Genomic DNA, 24,370 nt, shown 5'->3' on the forward strand with positions numbered 1-24,370 from the left:
TTAGTACTCGAACGTCATGTTTACAAAGGACCCCTTTTCAGATCGTTATGCTGTAGAATCTCCCATTATGGTGTAATTTATACATTTGTGTGGTTTTAATAGGTCAGATCCTTTTGTATTTGGAACTGTTCTGTTTAGACTGAATATACGGTGAGGTTGTGTGTCGTATTGATAATGTCCTAATGCTGGGATAGCAAACGCTGCCTTTATCAATGATCCCAGGCTCATCTTGGTGACCCTGAGTCGATAGCTGACTCCTAGGTGGCCAGTATCATGGCTTTGTTTTCCTTTTGTCCTCATAGTACCTAGCCCAATCCTAAGTATAGAATAAACACTGATCCATCTATCTTATCTAGTCAAAAAATTGGTGGGTTTTTCTATGGAAAAGTTACCCCTGACCTTAGTAAGACCCAGGGAGTGGAAGGGGTCTGTGAAATCTGAACGATGTTGCCTGTTCAATTTTCTTATCATCAACTCGTGTTTCCCATCTTTACCCAGTTTCTCTGTCAGTCAGCAGGGAAGTTTTATATTCTTGAAATTTGAAATTTTAACAAAAAAGGACATATTGTGGTTGAATTGCAGTCAAAGCAATTATACCATGTATGTGAATCTTTTAGTCACTCCTTACCCCTGTGAGCTTCAGCCTTTTCTTGGGGAGGTGGGATGGTGGCAAGTGCATGGGTTTGGATACTGTACAGAGTGACATTTAAAGTCTTGGATGTACCACTTATTGCTGTGAGACACAGAGCAAATTACTTAGTATTATTCCCGTAAGTGAGGGTTATTCCTTTATTACAGGGTTGTATTAATTTACATAACTTACGTAAAGTGCCTGGCATATAGTACCTGCCATGTAGTAGATGCCCAATAAAAGTACCTCTATCTCCTGTTTGCATTTAATTGCTACAGTGATCAAATTATTTTAACCTTCATGGGATCTCTTTCCTGCTGGGATAGGAGAAGAATGATTTGTCTTTCAACTCATAAGTTATTTTAGAGGAATGTCTTTCTGAAATGATAAGAACATTTTATCACTTGTATTTACATGACATTAGCTTCGTTTTATTTGCTTGAAAATACGGATGTAATTGGTATCAACATATTTAGAGCATTTGATGGTGATTATATCCCTATTTTCAAGCTGATGAAACCGAGGTTGTTACATAAATACAGGAGCCTCAGACAGGAAGCATATTCTGGTAGTCGGGCTTAGGGCGGGCACGAGAAACAGCAGGAGGCTTTCCTGGTGGTCCAGCGAGGCCGAGACAGGCCAACAGCAAAGCAGAAGAAAGGAACCAGATTTAGAGACATCCGGGCAGGGAGTAGACTGGCTTTATTGACTCTGGATTATGGGGAATGGATTATGGATTATGGCTGGTGAGGAAAAGACAGGACTCTGACACTCTCGGGTCATGTGTCTGCACCCATGATGGTGCTGTAATCCAAACTAGGAGATTAAAGAGATTGCAGGATTTATGGGAAGGATAAATTCTGTTTTGGACATGTTGAGTTTAAGGCACTGGGGATGTGTAGATGGAGTTGTAAGGAGAAAAGTGGGAGGTAGGGCTGGAAGTCAGGGGAAGGTTCTAGGACCTGGGAGGGAGCTTTGGCCCCTCAGCTGTGTATACCTGAGGGTTATACCCAGGATAGTGGATGCGGCGGGGTGGGGGGTGGGGGGGGTGCCTCTGCTGGGGAGAGAGCAGCAGAGGGTAAAGGTTGGAGTCTTTGCAAGCACTCCTTTCTAGAAGCAGCCAGGGGAAACTCAGACCCTAGTTGTGAATTTAGAATCCAGATTGCCTTTTAATGATTCACACATGACTCGTTTCCCCAAAGAAATTGATAAGTCAACTGTTTGGAAGCGAAAAGCCAAAGCTGGAAAGAGCCACAGCCGTGTAATTCGGCCCTTCTGAATTTGACTGACAGACTGATGGGTGTCCCAGGTCAGTGGGAGACCTTGCCTTTTCATCACACTGCAGCCTTCCCATGATGCACTTTCCCCAGAAGCTCTGCTCTGTGGTGGTTGTGTAATCAGGCCAAACCACACAACGTACTCCGACTTGCATGACACAAACTTGCTACAGATGGCTGTGGAAAATGGAAGAAGACCCTGAACACTAAACCAGAAATGTCGAATTAAAAATAGCTTTTAACTCTCTTCACCATGAGTGCATAAACAAGCTTATAATTAGAGGGAATGACCTAGGACGCATGTGGAAATTGTGACTTGATCTTCTAATCTGTACTTTCGAGAGCTGTTAAAACAAGCAAATCGTTCTTTACTTTGTCAGGTTTTGCTTCAAACCTTTTTTCTTTCCCTGGATATAACTACATCAGTCTCATAGCTATTATGATGATCTGTCATTTAAGCTGTTTATTAACTGGGACCCCAAGCAAGTGACCAAATTCTCCTGGACTTCATCCAGCAGTTGGAGATAATACTACCTATTTCATAATGCTCTGATGACAAATGAATGGAATGGCATATGTAAAGCCCCCTTGGTAATGCCTGGTACACATGGGAACTCAATAAATGTGGATATTGTTATCAATAGGCGGAGGGAAGGCAGAAATATTCAGAGGTGCCGGGTAGGCATTTCCAAGGAGAGCGCAGTGGTTAAAGGTGAGGGGTATGTGTGCACACAAGTGAAAATGCTGGCGGTGGGTGGCATTATCAGAAGGGTAAATGGTGCAAGGGGAAGAAAGGGGAAATTTGAGTGTATCTGGTGTCTTTAAGGGTGAAGGAGGATGGGTGGGAAGACACTGGAACATGTCCTAGCCACCTGAGTGTGTTGTCCAGACCTGACAGTTGGATGTTTGCGACCCAAGGCGTACCTAACTGAATTTGTTTTTGTTTTTTTATTTATTTATTTATTTTATTTTTTATTTTTTTATTTTTTTTACCTAACTGAATTTGTTGATATCCCTATGCTCTAATTGTTTTGTTCGCTTTGTTTTCACTTCCTGAAATCAGACAAAGTAAGATTGTAGGATATGGTGAAAATGGTGATACTAAGAAGGAAAGTTGTTACATAGTATTGGATTAGAAAATCATCAACTTTGGATTACAAGCTAGATAGTGCCAAAAACCTAGAGAACATTAAAATTTATAAACCAGGGACTTAGTAATGTTAATCTTGGAGACAGAAATATGAAAGTCCCGTTTTTTTTAAAAGCAGGAGAAAACAAACTGAAGAAGAAGGAAAAACAATGAGGCAATCCACTTAAAAAAATTCATTAGTACACACTGATTAAATGGCCAAAAACAATACCTTTCTTTAATCCAAAAGATATCAGGGTCCATAACACTTTGCTTTCCAAACTCTGGGCATCGCCGGTGGGTGGGGATGGTTTCAAGATGTGTGAGGACTATAGATACCTCTGCCTTTCTACCTCCCACCCATCTGAAATCTAATCCAAGGGGTGAAGTTTGAGCTTCACAGACCAAAAGCATTTCAATAAAGTCTGTGTGGACCAACATCACATTACCCACTTTCAGTTCTAGCAAGAGAGTTTTTTTTAAAAAAGCACCAACCATGGTCAGCCTAAAAGATGTTTTTGTTTTTTAATCAAGTAGACTTATCTTGATGGAAAATCTTCCATGCTGTCCAATTTTCCCTTCCTTTCATTAGGGACTTTGCATTGTTCACACAAACACAGATGTGGGGCCAGAATTTGGAAAGTTCTGGGTCCAACTGTCATCTTCGGGCTCCCAGGTGACCAGCAGCCAGGACAGCTTGGGAGACAAAAATCCTGCCATTTCCACGGCTACAAACCAAGTGCTGAAAAGACGAACACTTTTTCTAGACCACTTTGTGTCCTCAAGCCAATTTACCAAAAGGAGCACTGTTGCCAAGGGACTTTTTCTTTTTCTTTCTTGAGACTAGGTTGGGCTGGGGACGGAGCAAGGATTAGAAGGGATAAAGGGTAACTTGAATAACACAAGAAGGCGAAAACTTAAATACATACAATGACTAAGTAGTATGACTTTAAAATAGATATGTTAGGTTCTAGCATACTATATAGTATAGCGATGGGAATAATGTCATTCTTCATCAGTCGTTTGGTCTTAAAACCGGCATTTTATAGGGTGTGGAACTTGAAAAAGGACAGTTTTGCTATTCCTATGAGCCTTGACTCCATTATTTCAAAATATGAATGTGGCAGACATGCTGATTTTTTAAAGTTAACAGAAAAATTTTACTCATCTGAACAGATCATTACGGCCTCTTTCATCAGTGTATGTGCTACTTCCAGAAAACCAACCAACCAACCAACCAACCAACAAGACAATAAAATTGAAAAACTTGAATTGGCAGTGATTTATCAGCAAGGAAAAGGCTAAAAGTTGAAATGTGGAAGCAAAACTGTACTATGATTCTTTTATTATAAAGCAGTTTACAGATAACTTGTGTTGATAAATTTCATGAGTTTGGAATTTATAGGAACAGCTTAGTATTCAGACACATTTACTTTGTAAATTAGTTTGATTTGTACTTATTCCTGGTGTATTAAATCTGGTTTTACAATGTACAGGGTTTACAGTTTGTAGATGTTAAACTTACTTATCTGCTGTTGTGGAAACTATTGTTTTGGGTCTGGGCATCTAAGCAAACCCGAGTGTAGGGGAGCTGGTCAGCCACCTCTCTGGACAGACTGTGCGGTACTGCTCTTTGCCCGACGGGAGAAAATACTTCTAGCACCTTGTCAGTTCTCTTATTCTCTGTAGCCTGGTGTGTATGGGAGGGGGGTGGGAGGGGAGGTTCAGCTGAATCCTGAGTTTGAGTTAGAAATCAGATTTTACTTACTTTATAATTTGTCATTGTTTCCATAAGCATTGGTACTGAGTGTAGTATTTCCAACCTCTCCAGTGGCCTTTGCTGTGTGAATATGTCTCGGAGATGTCCACACTGGTAACTCAGTTTAAATGAGTCCCTAGCCACGGGACAGACACGAAAGCTCTGTTTTCTCAGTTGGGTGGGGGAGCTCTGCAGGGCACCACGCTGTGCAGAACAGACCAAGCACAGCTTGTCACTCTCTGAGGAAGAGGCCCCTGGGCCTCATTCCCTGACCCAGGTCACATCATTGTCCCCCCCTCCCCGGACCCTTGCTTAAACGTACCCTTCACATGTCATGGGGGGAGTCATGCAGAAGGAAGGGCAGTCACCTCGTAGCTGAAGGAACATGGGTGGCTTCCCACTAACAGCAAGGGTGCATTCTGAAGCAGTTTGAGCTGAGTGACCTTCTTCTCTCCCTCACTCTCTCCCCACCACAGTGCTACTGCCAGTAGCCAGAATTAAAATCCTCATTTGGGCTGAGCAGGAAAGTGTATCCATTATACATAAACCTTTTCTAACAAGTCTGCTCATGCTACAAGTAGGACTTGCAGCTTTTACTCCATGGTAGCGTAGAATTATAAATATGCCTTGTCCACTCTTCATGGTGCCCACTAGAGATTTCTGTTCAACAGGCACTTTCTGTCCTGTGATGACTAAACTGCCCCAGCTCTGTCACACAGAATGATATCTGTGGTGTGAACATTGTCTTCTTAGAGCCCTTTTTAAGGTGCCACTAGATAATAGCCCCCCCCAGTCAGAAGGCCATTGGAATTTGGGGGTAAAATTATTTATGGGTGGGACTATGTTGTTGGGGTGTAATGTTTGAGAATTTTGCTTTTGTTAGAATGTTTTGAGTCGGTAGAGTACAGAGGCTAGTCATGCTCATGTACTGAACAAATTGAGTGGCATGCCTCTGGGGACCACAAATGCCAACAGTTTGAAGTAAAAGTAGGAGAACTGAACATATGTGAGTAAAAGTCTCCAGCCACACTTGTTTCTCCTCTCAGTGGTAACGGCCTCAGCCACGGCGAAGGAGGGAGTCTTTGAAGCACCTATTACCACGCTGTGTGTAGTGTGGATAAAAGACAGAGGGTCAAAGAGGGAAGCAAGGAATGCAATAATGACATTTGATGCTAATGATCTGGTCTATGGGGAGTGTGGGTGCTTCACTGCTCCTGATCCATCTAACACTGATGACAAAACTCATTAGTCCTTGTGCCGGAGGCTGGATGTGGGGAATGAGAGAATGGCACTCATGCCAATCATATTAGCTTCTCTCTGGTGACTCTAAAGAAAATATTGTGCTACCGAGGCTCAGACCACAAAAAAGGAAGTAAATCTTAGTTAACCATGTCTATCTACCATTATCACTGAGGTAGGAAAGGGGGAGGTGTTTGGGATGTGAGAAATGGATGAGCTGAAGTGAAATCTTTTTGCAGCTAAAATTAGACAATTTAAAAAACCATCTCATTTAAATGCATCCTGAAATAAAAGTCAGTTTTTATAATAGGAAAACAAAGACCAAAGTTAACATATTGGCTTTTGTTGTCAACAGTGCTTACTTATTTATGGTTATGTTTATTTGAACAATAAGAAGTAATTACAGTGAAAAGAAGATGCCACTTCTGAGTAAGATGGATAAGCATACCCCCCACCCTGTCTTTCCCACTGAATGGAGCTGTGAATTTTGCGCAGAAGACACCAAGTTGCCACGTGAGGACTCTGAAAAGAAATGATAGTAGCCGGCAAGTTGGGGAGGGAGAGCAGAATTTGAAGTACCACCAAAGTGGTTGTGAGTTTCCTCTTTTTACTCCCTCTGGTATCACATGGCATAGACTCAAAGGTGGCCCAGAACCCAGTAGGGCACAGTGGTGTGGACAGAAAGATCTTGCAAAGAAGTCCTCACTTTCTGGCCTAAAAAGCAGAAAAGTGGACTCCTACACTCAGATGAGTTGAGGAATCACTGTTTTCTTTCTTCTGTTTTTCTTTCTCTCCTGTTCAACTTATAGTCATCCTGCAGAGAGATAGCAGCAGTAGGGGCTGGGCAGTCATACTTTAAAGATAGGGGACTCTTCTCTCTGATGAGAGGAACCATGGTCCCAAGAGTGTGGGGTGAATTCCTGTTACTTTTTCTCCCTCTCTCTGTCCTCCTACAACTTGGCACCAGACTGACTGACACAGTAGCTAGAAATACATGGTTGAGCAAGGAAACCAAAGCCCCAGCCTTCTGGCAGAAGGATCCCAGGGAACTGGAAAGAGTTGAGGAGATCACCAAGAGGAGGAAGCTCAAGAGAGCTGTCGCATAAAAATGTTGTATGAACTCCTGGGTTCACTTCTAAGCTGTGCATGTGTGGATCTGGACCCAAAGCAGCATTCTAAACACTTTGAGATCTGACATATGAACTAGACCATGACAAAATTCTCAGATTGACCACTGAATGGTATGCACAGGGGACAGATCCAAATAACATTGCAAAAATTTGAGCACACTGACATTCAAATCACACCTGATGGAGGTGCTTTGGAAATTGCAGCCTGAACTTACCACGTTCGCTTCCCTTCAAAACAAACAAACAAAAAACTTTTTCCTTAGGATTTAAAGACTCGGAGTCTCACAACATAATAATCAACATTACTTAAAATTACTCAGTATAGGAAGAACCAGGATAATCTCCATTTGTATGGTAAAGGAGAGTCAGCAGTTGCTAGTGCTGAAGTGTAACATGTTGCAATTATTAGACAAAGATTTCAAATCAACTATTATAATTATGGCTCAAGAATTGTGGATAAACTCTCTTGAAAAAGAATAGGAAGGTAGAGTGGAAAGGGATAGAGGATATAATGTAGGCTCAAATGTTTTAGAATTGAAATCTAGAATAACCAAAATTAAAAATTTATGCATGGACTCGATACAGAATAGAGCTAGTCGAAGTTTGGACTTGAAGATCAATCGATGGAAGTTACTCAGTTTCAACAATCAAGAATAAAAGATTGAAAGAAAAAATAAACAGAGTCTCAGGGGATGTGGGACAATACCAAAATGTCTAACAATTTTGTCATCAAATGTCTGGTGTGATCTGAAAAAATACTTAAAGAAATAATGGCTGAAAACTTTCTGAATTTGGAAAAAGACATAAACTTTCAGATTCAAGAAGCCCAGCAAATTCTAAACAGGATAAACTCAAAGAAATCCATTCCCAGATACATCATAAATTGCTGAAGATTAAACAGGAAAAAACCTTGACAGCAGCTAGAGAAATATGATACATAATAAAACAAGTAGAAGGACTGCAGACTTTTCACTAGAAACCATGAAGGCCAGGTGGAAGTGGAACAATATTTTTTTAAAGACTTACTTATTTAATTTTTAGAGAGAGAAAGGGAGAGTGCGAGTGTACTGGCGGGAGGGGCAGAGGGAGAGGAGTGAGAGAATCTCTAGCAGACTCCCCCCTGAGCACAGAGCCTGGCTCAGGACTCAGTGTCATGACCCGTAAGATCATGACCTTAGCTGAAATCAAGAGTCAGACACTTAGCCTGCTGAGCCACCCAGGCACCCCATGGAACAATATTTTTAAAATATCCAGTGCATGAAGGTGAAATAATGACATTTTCAGATAAAACAACAACAACAAAAATTCACTGCCAGAGACCTGCTCTAAAACGAATGCTGATGGATGGAAAATTGGAACATCAGGAATGAAAGAAAAGCCACAATGATAAATATCTGGTTAGATATAATTAACTATTTTCCTCTTAAGTTCCATAAAATATGTGTGATGATGGAAAACAAATATAAACAAATATAACATATAAAAGAGGTGATGAACTTCTTAGTGTGTATAGATGTAATGAATATAATAACTAACATAAAAAGGGGAGAGTAAAGGGACCAATATGGTGGTAAGGTTTTTCACTTGAAGTGAAATAAAATATTAATTCTAAGCAGACTGTGAAAAGTTAAGAGTATATACTGAGATATTTAGAGAAACAAAAAAACTATACAAAGAAATTAATAAAAACTCAGGTAAATAAAATAGAATAGTAAAAAATATTCAAATATTCCAAATGAAAATAAGAGGAAAACAGGAACAAAATGAGTATAGAAACATAAAAATTGGTAGATCTAAATCCCAACATATAAACAACTATGGTATAACATACCAAATAAGTACCAGAGATTGTCAGAATGAATTTTTAAAAATGACCAAGGAATATGTTGTCTACAAGTAATACATTTTAAATATAATGATGTGACTAGGTTAAAAGTAAAAGGTAAAATGACATGCCATGTAAACATTAATCAAGAGAAAGCTGGAGTGGCCATATCAATGTCAAAAAAAAGTAGACTTCTGAGCAAGGAAAATTATTGGGAATAAAAAGGATCACTGCACAAAAATGAATGGGTAAGTTCACAAAGATGATATAAAAAGTGTATGTACCTCTTCTACCATACATAAAAATCAACTCAAAGTGAAATTGACTTAAATGTAAGACCACAAACTCCAGGACTTTTAGAAGAAAACAGGCAGCTTCATGACATTAGTCTTGGCAATTATTTTAATGATTTCCATTGAATGATTTCAGTGACTTCAATGATTGTCGTTAGATATGACACCAAAACCACAGACAACGAAAGCAAAATTGGGTAAGTTGGATTAAATCAAACTAAAAAGCTTCTGCACAGCAACAAAATCAACAGAGTAAAAGAGCAACCTATGGAATGGGAGAAAATATTTATAAGCCATATATTGAAGAAGAGGTTAATTTCTATAGTATGTAAGGAACTCCTGTAACTCATTAACAAAAACAAAAACAAAAAACTAACAACCTGATTTAAAAATGGGCTAAAGACTTGAACAGACATTTCTCCAAAGGAGATATACAAGTAGCCAACTGGTATTTGAAAAGATGCCGACATCACTAACCATCAGGGAAATGCAAATCAAAACCACAGTGGGATATCACCTCATACCTGTTAGCTATTATAAAAAAAAAAACAAAAACAAAAAACAAGTGCTGGTGAGGTTGTGGAGAAATTGGAACTCTTGTACACTGTTGGTGGGAACGCAAAATGGTGGGACCACTATAGAAAACAGTGTAAAATTTCCTCAGAAAAATTAAAAATAGAATTTCCATATGATCCAGAAATCCCCTTCTTATTTACTCAAAAAAATTAAAAGCAGGATCTTGAAGAGGGATTAGCACTGCCATGTTCCTTGTAACACTGTTCACGATAGGCAAGATGTGGAGCAACCTAAATGTCCATCGACAGATGAATGGATAAGCAAAATGTCATACATACATACAATGGAGTATCATTCAGCCTTGAAAAAGAAAGATATTCTACAATATGCAACGACATGGATGAACCTTGAGGATACTATGCTAAGTGAAATAAGCCAGTCATAGAAGGATGAATACTGCAGGATTCTACTTAATGTATATAAAACAGGCAAACTCATAGAGGCAAAGAATAGAGAGGTGTTTGCCAGGGGCTTGGGGGAGAGGGGGGAAATGGGGGTAGTTGCTAATCAGTGACATGTATGAAATTTTAGTTTTGTAAGATGAATAAGTTCTAACAATCTGATTGACAACGTTGTGCCTCTGGATAACAGTATTGTACTGTACACTTAAAAATCTGTTAAGATAGATCTCATGGTAAGTATTCTTACCAAAAAATTTATTTTTTTAAAAAGAATATATTAAAAGTATATGTACCTCACCACAGAACTTTTCAAAGTACATGAGACAAGATAGGACTGAAAAGAGAAATAGATGCTTATAGTTGGGGACGTCCAACATGAGTCCTGCAGTAATTGATAGAATAAGTAGGTAGAAAACCAGTAAGAATATAGGAAAACTGAATAATACCATTAAAATCAACTGGATCCAAATGACATTTTTAAAACATTCCTCTTCAAAATAGCAGAATATACATTCCTTTCAAATCCTCAGAGATCATTCACAAAGATAGATGATATCCCGAAACCTAAACCTAAAAGCAGTTAAAAGAATTGAAATAATTCAAAGTGTGCTGTTTTACCATAATGGAATTTAGCTAGAAATCAACAACAGAAAGGTAGCTGATAAATCCCCAAATACTAGGAAATTAAACAACTGCTTCTAAGTAATCCATGGATCAAAGAGGAAGTCTCAGGAAAAGTAGAAAGTATTTTGAGGTGAACAAAAATGAAAATACAACATATCACAACTCATATGAAGCAGATGAAGCAGGGCTTAGAGAGAAATATATAGATTAAGTGCTTATGTTAGAAAAGAAGAAAAGTACTGTAATGAACAATCTAAGCTTTTGCCGAAGGGAACTAGAAGAAGAAGAGCAAAATAAATCCAAAGCAAGTAGAAGGAAAGAATAATAAAGAGTAGATGTCAAGGAATTTCAAAACAAGATTAATGGAGAAAGCCAATGAAGTCAAAAGCTGGTTCCTCAAAAATAACAATAAAATTGATAAACCTCTAGCCAGATTACCAGGAAATAAGGTACAAATTATCAATATTAGGAGTGAAGAAGGGCATATCCCTACAGATCTCACAGACATTAAAGTAAGGGAACACCACAAACAGGTCTGTGCACATAAATTCAACAATTTAGATGAAATGGACCAAACCCTAGAAAGAACATCCTCTCAGAACTCACTCAAGAAGCAGATTACCTGAATAGTTCTCTATCCTTTAAATGCATTTTAACTTATAGTTAACATTTTATCCCCCCAAAACCCAAAATCCAAAACTCCAGGTCCAGATAGTTTTCTACCAAATGTTTATGAAAGAAACACCACCAATTTGACATGAAAAGAGAAGAGGAGGCAACACTTCCCAACTCGCTTTATGAAACCAGCATTATCCTTATGCCACAACCAGACACAGATAGTACAATAAAACTACAGATCAATGCACCTTATAAACAGAGATGCAAAAATCCATCCAAAAAATATTAGCAAATTGAATCCAGCAATATACAGAAAAAATAATAAACCGTGACCAAGTGGAGGTTAGCTCTGGAATGCAGGGCTAATTCAGCATTTGAAAATCAATCACTATAGTCCACCATATTAAAAACCTAAAGGAGAAAAAAGTCACATGATAATATCAATTGATTCAGAAAAAACAGTTGGCAAAATTCAACATACACTGATGATAAAAGCTCTTCATCTGGGAAGAGAAGACAACTTCCTTAACCTGATAAAAACATCTACAAAACTCTGCTGCTGACATCACATTTAATAGCAAAAGACTGAACGCTTCCCCCTTCACGCTGGGACCAAGACAAGGATATCCACTCTCGCCATTCTTCTTCAGCATCACGCTAGAATTCCTAAAAGACATTCTTCTGGAAAAAGAGACTAAAAGGCTTACAAGTTGCAATAAAACTGTTCCTATTTGCAGACAACATGATTGACCATGTAGAAAGATCTCAAGAAATCTGTGGAAAACTCCTAGAAATACATTGCTCATTGGATTGCAAAATTGCATAGCCAATCTGGAAGGTAGTTTAGTAGTTTCCCGTGAAGGTAAATACACTCTCACCCTATGACCCAGCAATCCCATTCCTCCTACATACAACAACATGGACATACCACTTGTTTCCAGGGGTTAGGAGTGTGGGAGGAGCGGGGTGGAGTTCTGGAGGGGGAGGGGGTGATGGAATTGCTCTATGTCTGACTCATCGTGATCGTGGTGATAACTTACACAAATCTACACATGTGTTAAAACCCGTAGATGTTGAACATTAAGAAAGTCCTTGATTTTGGTATGTTAATTTAAAAAATTACATCTAAAAATTATAGGTTTTCATGGTAAAAGTGAACGGTATCTGATATTCTTGTGATTGCTTATTGATTAATGAGATCATTATTGTCCAATAGAACTCTCTGAGATGATGGACATGTTCTATAGATGCCGTGCCCACTATGATGAATACTAGCCCAATGTTAGCTAACTAGCACTTGAAATAGAGGAACTAAAATTTAAATTTATTTAATTCAAATTAAATTAAACAAACAAACAAACAAACAAACGTGGCTAGTAGCTACCCTACTGGAAAGAGCACATACAGATGATTGTATAATCACTGAGATCCCAGACAGCAAAGAAATTCTAATTATTTTTATCCATTCGTTATAGAGGGATAACAGAGAATACGACTGACTTATATTTTTTGACTCCAGAATTTTATGATTTTTTTCCCTAGTTTGGTAAACACTTTATTTGTGAATATAAAGGTACACTCTGACTTCCTTAAGATGACATGTGGCCATGATACTGAGGATTGGACTGACGTCAGCCAAAGAGCTTAGTGGATAAGTAGAAGTCTGTGGTAATGACCACGTAGAGGACACCCAAGCCCACGTAATGTTCTTGTTTTTCTGTCAATAACTCTTTGCCTGCTTTAGGTGCTGAAACCACTGTTTTCAACCACTCTTTTGAGTACCGGAAATACAGTCCAAAACCTGTTCTCACCCGAGTCAGTTGGAATAGTGTAGACGTTAGAGTCAGCCCAGGGTTTATGGAAGTGTCAGAAGAACAGCACGCTGGAGGGACCCCAATTCCCCTGAAGCATGTGTTTGGATTAGTGGCCGCCCCCCCTTCCAACAGCGTTCTGTTGGAACCTGTAAGAAGTAGGAACCCAACCCAGGCATGCTGAGTTCAGCTTTGTGATCGAAATGTTTGGCCCGTATTTCTTTACACTCCGTCTGGACTTCGTTTGCTGTAATTTTTCCCTTCTTATTCATAGTTTTCTTGCGGAGGTTGTGTGATACCTCCTTTTCATGTGTGTTTACTTTTCATTCTTTAGTTAATTGGAAGCACCTTGAGGTCGGAGGTTAGTTCTATAGATATGTCTCCTTTTAAAAAATATGGCAGGCTTTGCAACGTTCTTTTTTCTCTTTTTCTTTCTTTCTTTCTTTCTTTTTTTTTTTTTTTTTCTGATTCCATCTTACAGAGGAGGAATGCAGCCCCCGGAGAGAATAACTTGGCCATAATTAAATAAGCCAGTGATAAAGTAATTCAGTTTCTCAGCTCTTTGACCCTCTAACTAATTCCAGCTAGAAGAGCTCTAGGACTCTATAATGGTATGTCTTTAAAACTGCAGAAATACGGATGATAACTTTGAAAATGAATTGGGAAATACCACTTTCTGGTGTATTTTCAGATGTACTTCTTGCTTCTCAAATTGGGGGCATATTTGCCTCCAGGGCCTGGGGCCTACACTGCAGGTTTATACAACCTCAAGACAAATGCAGGCAGGCTTCCTCGAGCTGGTGTGTAGATTCTGGAAAGTAATGTTGAATGATGTTCAGTGGAAACATTTTTTTTTTAAACTTTTACTATTAAGACAAAAAGTGATATAATACAGAGTATAATATGTAGCTTGCCTGAATTTCAGGGAGACTTCAAAACAGAATCTTTTTCCCTGGCAGACTGTGGGCTTGCTTTGGGCACACCATCCCTGTCCTCTGTAGTTGAAAATACTGAGTACCACTGTCTGAGATGTACCTAGGTGAGTTTTCACCCAGTGGGTCGGAAATGAATAGTCCACAAATCCGGATGCTTTCATAATAAAATTATGATGGAATTATATGATGTTAAATTAAATTATACCATCTCACTTCCCCACGTCTTTCCGTAGTTTTCTTAATGTTGAATATCAAAACATCAAATTTAAAATCTGTCTTTTACCTGAAAACTCCCTGGCTCTCAGTTTTTCTGACTTCACTTTTATCTTTCCCTTCCTTGTCTTCTTTGGATGTTGATTAGAAGAACCGAGGGCAGGGGCGCCTGGGTGGCTCAGTTGGTTAAGCGACTGCCTTCGGCTCAGGTCATGATCCTGGAGTCCCGGGATCGAGTCCCACATCAGGCTCCCTGCTCGGCGGGGAGTCTGCTTCTCCCTCTGACCCTCTTCCCTCTTGTGCTCTCTATCTCTCATTCTCTCTCTCTCAAATAAATAAATAAAATCTTAAAAAAAAAAACTCTTAAAAAAAAAAAAGAAGAAGAACCGAGGGCAGAAAAATAATTTATACCACAGTGAAGAATGGAAAATTGGGCATCTGCCTGCTTCATTTATAATATCTTACACAAAATGCATCCAGAAAAGCCTTGGAATTTAATACCCTATTAATAAATTTTACAAGGTGTTGTGGAATAATGGAGAGGGGGCTGCACTGAGAATCAGGATCTCTGGGGGCTAGCTTTGGTTTTGCTACTAACTCTCTGTAACCTTGGGCAAGTCATCTCCACCATTTGGACCCTAAGATTATCTTCAGTCAAAGGATAATACACCAGATGACTTTCAGTGCCTTATCCAGCTCTAAAATGTCATTATTCTGTCTTCCTAATCCCATGAGAATTGATCTAATCCAAAGACTTTTTTTTAAAGATTTTATTTATTTGAGAGAGAGAGAGAAAGAGCGCATGAGCACACAAGCACACAAGCAGGGGGAGGGGGAGAGGGAGAAGGAGAAGCAGACTCCCCACGGAGCAGGGAAGTCTGGTTCCCAGGACCCTGGATGCCGGGCTGGATCCCAGAACCCTGGGATCGTGACCTGAACCAAAGGCAGCCGCCTAACCAACTGAGCCACCCAGGCACCCCAAATCCAGAATTTGGAGAATTTTAGTAAGTCATGTAGAATAACCTTATTCTTCACTTTGTGGTCCTGTTGGTGCTCCCCACTGCCTGCAGGGATACCACAAGTGTATTTGTTCTTTAAAGATTTAGTTTGCTTGCCTATACCACGCGGCATTGAATCCAACCGTAATTGCAATTGCTTCTGCCACCGTAACAGTAATGCGCTCACCTCCGTAAACCCTGGCCTATAGAGCCCTTGAAGACTTTCGAACTTTCTGTTTCTGAAATCACTTTCATTGAATTTTAAATTTGTGCTTTTTTTTTTTTTTTTAATCAGTGTTTGTGCAACCGGGAAAGTCTGGTCTGTTATTGGTGCCCAGGGATTTCTCTTTAGCGGATTTCTCCTCTTCCCTTTATTTCTCGGTTTGAACTAATATTCTACCCTGGGCACTACTCCAGATGTCTGACTATCACCCGAGCCCAGACAGGCTTTTGGATAGATTCTTGGTGAGTCGTGGGGGGTGTACATGATGCTTCTAGAACTGCATTGCGGATAGTACCCTAATATCTCATGTCGGATATTTGGGACAGTCCCTTTGGGAAACAGAAAAGTTATCTCACATCTCTGCGCTTCTCTCTGTTCCTTGTTTGGGCATCTTGTTGTGTCCCTCGCAATGGGCTCTTCCCTTGTGTCGGTCAGTCATTATCTTCTCTCTTTGGATGTGTCCTGTACCCTGTTGCAACAGCAACCTAAACTTACAGCATGAATAGCATCCCTCCCCAACCCCCCCGTAAGAACCCATAATGCCTTTCTCCTACAGTTTCCTGCTCCTCAAAAGCTTATCTCAGTCTGACTCCTCTGGCTTTATCTCTACCCTTCTCCTTCATGGATCCTGCCACGCTGGCCCAGCAAGGTCAACCACCAGCCCTTCTCCAAAACATCTTGTACTCTCTGACGCACGTGGTCTCTCAGCACACTGCTCTGCTGCCTCAAAAGACATCCCCAGCTTTCTTCTTCCTCCTCCTTTGCTTACCCATCTTCGGGGCCCACCTCATCTGCTGCCTCCTTCCTTTAGCACTGCCCAGTTCCCACCGTGCTTCCTGGCCACCTCTGTCTTAGGTCAGAAATTGCCAGATCTCTTTGACTCATGGCACTCATTCCCTGTTTGCCTTAAAGGACTCAGAGGTTGACACAAAACTGTGAGGACAGATGCTGTAACTTTGCCACCTTTATTCTGGCTTCAGCAACAAGCAGGGTCTTACGTGTTGTGTTTAAGAAATGTTTGTTTACTCGAACTACATCGAATTAGGGTCGGTTTAGTAGAATACTGCTGCAGACTAGGATTTTTTTCTCCCCCATTGGTACGTTCTTGCAAAGCAGAGGGAGTCTTGGTATCACAGACTTCTGGGTGGTGATGGGGGTGCAGAGAAGCCCCCGGGGGAGGCAACGTCTGGTCGTCCTGTCAACATACCGTCCCTCTAATGGGCCACCATAGACTTATAAATACTTGTTTTTGGAGACTGAGGGGTTCATGTAGGGCTCGTGCTTCTTAGGAGGAGACCTACTAATAGCTCTAACAAATGCCAAGCGGAATGCATTGTGAATACAACCTGGGTCATTTTCTAATCTATTAGAGACCATTCTTAATCTGATTTTAGGCCACCCCTTAGCTTCCTCTTCCTCTGTGTTCCAGTATGAACCCTCTGCTGCAGGCTTCCCCACTCCCTGCATCAATACCTCCATACTTGCTCTCTCCAGGTCATTCATTCATTCAGCACATTATTTATTTCGTGCCTACCATTGGCTGGGTGCTTCTCAGGAATACACCTGTAAACACAAGGCATGCAAAAACCCCTCTCTTCACAGAGCTCACGTTCTAACACATGGTATGCCCTTTCTCTTCTCTCTCACCAGTCCCGATTTTAGGACAGATTTGCCTTTCGAGCCACTCCTGACTCCTTCGGCCAGGTGTTTTACTCCAGAATTCTCAGAGGCACCTGCTACCTGTTCCTCCTCTTGGACAGACACTGTCTTGTATCCTTTGCACTTTTTGTGTGTGCATATCGTATCTCCTCAAGTGTCTTACAAGCTCCTTGAGAGTAGAGACCATGTTTGTGTGTGTGCCGGTGTACGTTGCCTGCCTTATGCACACTACTGAAACATGTTTGGATCTCTGTACTCACAATAGGACTTTGTACCTGGGCGCCCAGTAAATATTTTTAACTGATTTGAGATACTTGCTGCTCGGCTTCGGACTGTTACTCTCAAACTGCGCTCCTCCCTCCAGTCATCAAAGCATTCTGTAGGACCCTGCGTGACTGTGTCACGGGGTGGTGCTACTGTGACCTCTTTTGCCAAGGAACCAGTCCAGTGCCACACACAGCCTCTGCTCACACCTTCTCAACTGAGCAAAGCCCCTCCGCGATAGTCTGTGGGATGTTTGTAAACCTTTACTGTTAACACTGAATCTGTTATTAAAAGGAACAGCACGTCAGGAGGAGGAGGAGAACTGCTAATAATGTCTGTAGTTGATTCTTGAGTGTATCTCCCCATCCGACTGGGATGGAGAACATCTGAGTGCCTTTCTCGCCTTTATTTTCAAGTTGAGGCTCATGGTTGTCCATCGTAAAACTCCCCGTGCTATGAGTAGGGCCGCAAAATGATCTTACGGTTATGGTGGTGGCTGACCAGGTACCTTTCTTTGCATCATCACTGAGTAACTGGCAGCGGGGCGACGTGGGAGGGCAGCCCTCCACTGGTTGCAGAACTGGGCAAGGCAACTGCTCTGAAGGGGACCCAGCCTGTGAACTTAACCTCACTGGCCTGGCCTCGTGTACTAATGAAGTGAATTGCCTTCGATTTTAAATGTAAAAATTGAGGTATAGGTGTTTTTTTTTTTTAATTTTTGTTTCTAGTGGTAATTTTATTATAATAGTTGAGAGGCAGTTAAGCGTGTTGGTTAAAAGCTCAGGCTCTTAATTCTAGGAGACAAATTGAGGGCTGCTGGAGGGGAGGTGGGCGGGGGGAAGGGGTAACTGGGTGATGTAATGAGCCTTGGCTGTTATATGCAACTGATGAATCACTAAATTTCACCCTTGAAACGAATAATACACTGTATGTGAACTAACTTGAATTTAAATAAAATTTTGAAAGAAAAAAATAATAATAAAGTCCTGCATTAAAAAAAAAAACACAAAAAAACAACACAGACCCTGGGGCCTCTTGCCCCGGGTTCAAATCTTGCTTCTGCCACTTAGCAGCTGTGGAACTTGAGGAAGGCAGTTAATCTCTCTCTCTTTTTTAAAAGATTTTATTTATGCATTTATTTGGGAGAGAAAGAGAGCATGCGCAGGGGGAGGGGCAGAGGGACAAGCAGTCTCCCAGGTGAGTGGGGAGCCCAAAGTGGGACTCGATCCCAGGACCCTGAAATCATGACCTGAGCCGAAGTCAGAGGCTTACCTGACTGAGCTACTCAGGCGCCCCAGTTAATCTCTTTTTAATATGGGGATAATAACAGTACTTACTTTACTGGGTCCTTGCAAAGCTTAGGTGAGTTTCTAATATGGGCACAAGAGACCCATGTATAGAGAGAAACATACATATTTGGATATTAGAAAGTTTGAATACATTTTTATTGTAATTTTCCATCCTTTTTCTTTGGGTATTTTTTTTTCTTTATCCATTTATTTAACCTTTTCTATATCATAGAGGAAAATTGAAATTTTAGCTACCAAGAGGTGGTTCAATGGCCCAGAGCTTCCCCAGAGGCTCTTACCTTGCCAGAGCTAAAGGTATCTCTATTTAGATCTTAATTTTTAATACATTTATTATATAGTTACATCGTTGTATTCTTAAAGTGCAGGGGTTTATTCAGCATACTTTCTAATCTCGTAGTGATGAGACTGTGCCTTACAAGAGTGAGCCAGGGCAGGTGGATTTGGTAGATTTACAACCAAAGACACAACCAAACTCAAAGGGAGTTGAGTGAAGGTGAGCGGTCTCGGTGGGAGGCCCTGGCGCTGGGCCACAGGCTCAGTCTATGTCGTGGATGAGAGTCTAGGTGGCATATCAAATGAGAGGAAATCATACATCAGGAAGGAAAATCAAGACCAAACCATTTCTGATGAAATGTAGAGGGCATTACTGATGAGGATTTTTAAAGTGCCCGAATGAGGCCTCATTTACTAGCACTTAATGTGAAGAAGTTCTCTGGGGGTTGACGGTGTGACTCGGCCAAAAGCCTACTGTAGGCTTAGGCCATGGGACTATGGAGTCCAGAACAAGGCAGGTGTAGAGCCAAGGGGAAAACGCAGCCAAAAGTGTACTCAGCTATTCGTACAACATTTTGGGAGGGAAGCTGGTATGAAAGAGCAGAAGCAAAGGAGGGAAGCCATGAGGGCAGAGGATTTGGAAAATGTCAGATGGTTGAAGGAGTTGAAGATGTTTTGTTTAATAATGTTAAGACCAAGTGTATCAGTCAGTCAATAAATGAGCATATAATGTGCCTACTTACAAAGTGTCCCAGACTGTGGGCAATGGGAGAAGAAATGAGTTGGAATGTAGCGACGGGATTTTTATTTGTAGATACTGCATGAGTTGTCAGGCAGAAGAGGCTTATACATTTTTTATTTTCCGAGGGCTGAATGGGAATCACGGTGTGGGGTCACAGGACTCACTCAGCTCGGGGAGGGAGGACCTTGGCCTGGGGCGGGGGTGCTGCCCAGGGTCAGATGAGGCCCCAGCTTCTGCGGGAAGAGGTGGATGACAGGCTAAATCACAGAAGTTAAGAGAGGATCTGATCGTGGTGGGACTTGAGCCTGGGGAATCCTTCTACCTCAGTGACTTGGGATGGTCTGAGAAATTCGTTACATCTTTGAAATCCCAGCGCTGGCTGCACCCTCCACTTCGTATTTGTGGTAGGCTACCTGCTGTATAGGCAGCCCTCTGCCACCCAAATCTACTTGGTCTCTGCATATTGGATAATTTCTTGGCATCTGTTCGGTTCCCGAGTTCAGACAGTGAGAGGCGCCCGCTTTGGTATTACTTCTTTGGGGGCGGTTTGGGCAGCACCATTGCTAATACAGCAGAATTCACTTCTTCCTTAATGATTCTTTTCCTCCAGACTCCATTTTTCTGTGGTTGCAGCGTGATTGCTGAGACTCCTCTCTTCCTCTCCCCTCTGCCAAACTCCCACCCCACTTTTCCCCTGGAGATGTTTATATGTGGTGTCTTGTACTCTAAATAGAGATGAATCATTTTCTCTATGGCTCTGTGTATATGCGTGTCTATAAATACGACGCGCACACGTGTGTGTGCACACGAGTTAGTCGGTGCAGGGCTAATGAGGAGCGCGCTGCAGCACCAACAGTCCCGTGAAACAGACGTTTGCACACAAATACGCAATGGGGTTTTTTTGTTTTTGTTTTTGTTTTTGCCTTTACTGATCTTAGACACAGGTTTGTGTTTGTTTTTGTTTTTGTTTTTGAAAAGAGCAGAGGAAGCAGCGACCTAAAAAATCGTACCGCTCGGTGCAGTTTCAGGGGTGTTGCAAGCTGCAGAGAGGCTCACGCTGCGAGCAGAGTTCCTGACACAGTGACCTCATTCCCAACACCGCCTTTCTGGGCGGCGGCGGCGGCAGGGGCGGCGAGCTGAGAACTGCGGGGCCGCCTTTGCTGCAAGCCTGCCGGCTGTGCGGGGAACGAGGAGAGCCAGGCTTGCAAGGGCTTGCGCGGTGACTGGAATTCATGACAAATAGCTCACTGCAGCTAAACTTTGATCCGGTGTACAGTAGAACCGCCTGTTACACACAGGAGGGAGGTTCGTCCTTCATCACCATGAAAAGCCAGCCTTAAAAGAGAGAGAGAGAGAGAGAGAGAGAGAGAGAGAGAGAGAGAGAGAGAATGGGTCAGGTTGATAATGACGGATTGGTGAGTATACGACGCTAGATCCATTTTAATGTGTGTGTGTGTGTGTGTGTGTGTGTTTTTCCTTCAAGCATCCGGAGGTATGTGCCCTTTGTGCTGTTTTAATGATGAAAAAAAAATCTGAGTTGGTGCTTAATGCACGGGAGGGGACCCGGGCCCCTTCAGAGAGGAGGATGTACCCCTCGCAGCCCCGGGGGCCTGGGGTACAATCCCAGCCCCGTGTCTCCACACTGCACAGACAAAGGAACCTGCACAGACAACCAGAGGCTGTAGCTTTTCTTGGAGCGATGACTCATTTCAGTTCACAAAGGATTCTGGGCAGGGTAGTGAGAAGTCAGGTTGGCTGATCCATCCCTATGACTTCACTTTGCAGAGAACAAGGCAGGAGCCGAGTGACATTGCAGATTCCCGAGGCACTGCAGCGGGATGCTGGCTCAGTACAAGTGGTTCTGATGTATGGGATAGGCATGGGACAGATCCCAGCTGTTCCATGCAAATAGGATGAAAGAATGGTAAAGAGGATTATTTTTTTCTCCTAAAATTGTTCACCAGCAAAGTACATTCACAGAGCCTTTTTTTAAGGTGCTTTTTTTGCCAGCTTTTGAACCGAACTTGAACCAGTATCTCGAGGTAAGAAGAGCTGAGAGTTCTGGAACTCATTTTTAAAAAGTAGATCTGCGAAGGTAAAGTACCAGATTCCTGTTGTGTTCCACGTGCCCTCAGTAGCCCATCTGAAATGCTCATTGAGGCTATTATGACTCGGAGGTTTACTCTTTCTTCTTATTCCAGATTCTAGGACATCCGTTTCTGTTACTGGCTCCTTCTTGTGCCTGGGTGCAACCCCCTAGCATGCACCAGGCTTTAGCGTCAAAGCTACCTGGGGGATGGAGCCAGTCCAGAAAGGGTCAGGTAGGTTTCCCCTGCTTTTCTTTCAAGAGTTGTTGTGTGCAAAGCAATATGGTAAAATGTCTAGACCCGCTCTGATAAGGGTGCGCTCTCCTTTGAGAGGCGGTCTTACTGTTAGGACCCCTGTGTGGCCTCCACTGGAGGCAGCAGAAGCGCCTCACGTAGGCTGCCCACCAGACGCATGATTCATCCTCAGTCATGTCAGAATTGAAAAGTCAGACAGCGTGTAGGATCTGCAAATAGGGAAGAATTAAACTGCTCCAGATTTCCATCAGCCGTAGTATCTCTTCCACTGTTCGGATGGAGGCGTTCGGTAAATACTATTTGACATCTTTTCTTCTCAATTAAAATCGTCCCTGAAATTTGGCATGTTATTTGGCCCGTTAACCTACATGCAGTGCACTAAAATCCAAGCGCTCCTGATTCATATGCTCAGGGACTGTTTCCAACACTAACATCAGATTGAGGTGGCTGTTAACCACGATGGAAGCAAGCATATTTCTTCTGAGTCTGCTTTAGGAGTCAAATTATTACATAGCTGTTTTCTTACAACAATCCACGGGCTAAAGCTTTCTCTTTTTCAATAGTGAGATGGCAAAATGGGGTCCTCCAAAGTCCATTACACGCTGTGTTTCCAGAATGAGACTTGGCACATCCGAAAGCATGGTTTTACCATCCCATCAAATTTATAGGTTTAGCAACTCTTTGTCATTAAAGATATTTCTGAGAGTACTAAATCCCTTATGTCATTTGAAATAATAATTAGAACATTTTAAAATGCAAACTATGTATTGGATCGGCTTCTTGAATATCTCTTTTCTCTTTGCTTTCATATCCATCCCCATAGCTCACCCTTTTGCAGAGGGGAAGAAAGCATGCTTCCTCTCTTCACTGTCAAAGATGTCTCTTCTTTGTGATAGCGCTCTGCATCTTCAAAGCAAAGTGGAGGGTGTCAAGTCAGTTTTGAAGGATGCTTGGTGACATCATAGTATGTTGAGAATATACAGTAATTATATAAGGTCCTCACATCCATCAATTCCATTCATCTTTAAAGACCCTATTCAAAGTCTCCCTCTCCCGTAAACCTTTCCCTGATTACTCAACAGGAGGTCATTTCTTAATGCTGTTGGAGAATTGCTATTTCTCTCTATGGAGAGATGGGTATAATTATATATTAATAAATTCCTATCGTGGGAGTTAATTTGCTAGTCATTCATGTATTTTCTTGTATCTCTTCTAAGGGTGTTGTAAATGGTAATCTGAATATGTTAGAATTGCTTATATTTTCACACATTTATATCATGTTTCCCCACCTAAATCATAAGCTCAATTGAAGACAAGGATCAAGATTTATGCCCTTTTCCACAATTCACATCTCCTAGTAGTTCCCTACACACGGAAACCACTCAGGAAATAGTTGATTATGAAGAGTGGCAGTTTTAAAAGCATTCATTTGTCATAGAGGGTAAGAATGAACTGTTTTGTTCATTTTAAGAGTCTTCCCAGGGTAGATTAATATAGGATAGATGTCGGGAGTTCAGACTCTAGAAATGATGATTGGTCTTACCTTGAGATGTGATTGTAGATGACGCTGCGTGCTGTTCGTAAAGGATTGTTACTGTTCAGAACAAATGTGAAGATGAGGCCCTTACGTGTGGACATTGATATGGTTTACTCGATTAGGAAGAATATTATAGGACAAGCCATCCGTAGGTAAGGGGTATGCTAAATTCTGAATATTTATGTGAAAGTGACTGTCTTGAATCCCACAGGACATGTTCCTTACAAGGGGTGACCATCATGGTTCTGTCAAAGTTTATGTAGCTCCTAGTGTCCCTGGTCTTTAATACTAAGGGTGCTCATACTCAAGTGCTGAGTTTCCTTTCTTGGGTAAGAGATAGGCCCAGCCAAACTTTTGAAATAGGCCCACTTTCTTTGGTGTCCTTGTAATTGTCTACCCCTACAATTTCCCATCTTCTGGTGCTCTCCTCTCCAAAGTCCCTGGGTAATGCATGCTTCCCGTTTGCTTTCAGACCGTTCTCCCCCAGCCCAGTAATACATGCTCAATGCTATTTGTTTACATATATATATATATATATATATATATATATATATATATATA

General features: G+C 41.4%; 2 protein-coding genes across 7 annotated transcripts in view; one reads left to right on the forward strand and one right to left on the reverse strand.

Annotated features, from left to right (window-relative positions):
- The window catches only part of STOX2 (storkhead box 2), a 209,238-nt gene that overhangs the window by 154,844 nt on the left and 30,024 nt on the right, over positions 1 to 24,370 (forward strand). Inside the window, exon 1 of one of the 6 annotated variants that reach the window (XM_073902296.1) lies at positions 21,292 to 21,345. The exons of the other annotated variants lie outside the window; for them this stretch is intronic. The gene's annotated coding sequence lies outside the window, so the exon portion shown is untranslated. Of the gene's footprint in view, positions 1 to 21,291; positions 21,346 to 24,370 lie in introns of those variants that run through there. 6 annotated transcript variants of the gene reach the window in all.
- KANTR (KANTR integral membrane protein) lies at positions 11,159 to 23,910 on the reverse strand. Its single transcript, XM_073902220.1, has 3 exons — positions 23,816 to 23,910; positions 20,987 to 21,105; positions 11,159 to 11,373 (listed from the first exon to the last, which is right to left on the reverse strand). The coding sequence occupies exons 1-3, from the start codon at positions 23,908 to 23,910 to the stop codon at positions 11,159 to 11,161; spliced, it is 429 nt and encodes a 142-aa protein (XP_073758321.1).

This window comes from Callorhinus ursinus, unplaced genomic scaffold, assembly GCF_003265705.2.
Source record: "Callorhinus ursinus isolate GAN/ISIS: 27379988/994484 unplaced genomic scaffold, GSC_fseal_2.0 scaffold17, whole genome shotgun sequence".
Taxonomy (NCBI): domain Eukaryota; kingdom Metazoa; phylum Chordata; class Mammalia; order Carnivora; family Otariidae; genus Callorhinus; species Callorhinus ursinus.

Excerpts from the sequence above, each read along its gene's own strand:
- KANTR (XM_073902220.1), bottom strand. The coding sequence starts at position 23,910 with ATGTCCACACGTAAGGGCCTCATCTTCACATTTGTTCTGAACAGTAAC. Across the intron at positions 21,106-23,815 it reads ATCTACAATCACATCTCAAG|CCGGCAGGCTTGCAGCAAAG; the intron begins GTAAGACCAATC and ends TTCCCCGCACAG. Across the intron at positions 11,374-20,986 it reads TCAGGAACTCTGCTCGCAGC|GGATATGCCCTTCTTCACTC; the intron begins GTGAGCCTCTCT and ends TGAGATCTGTAG.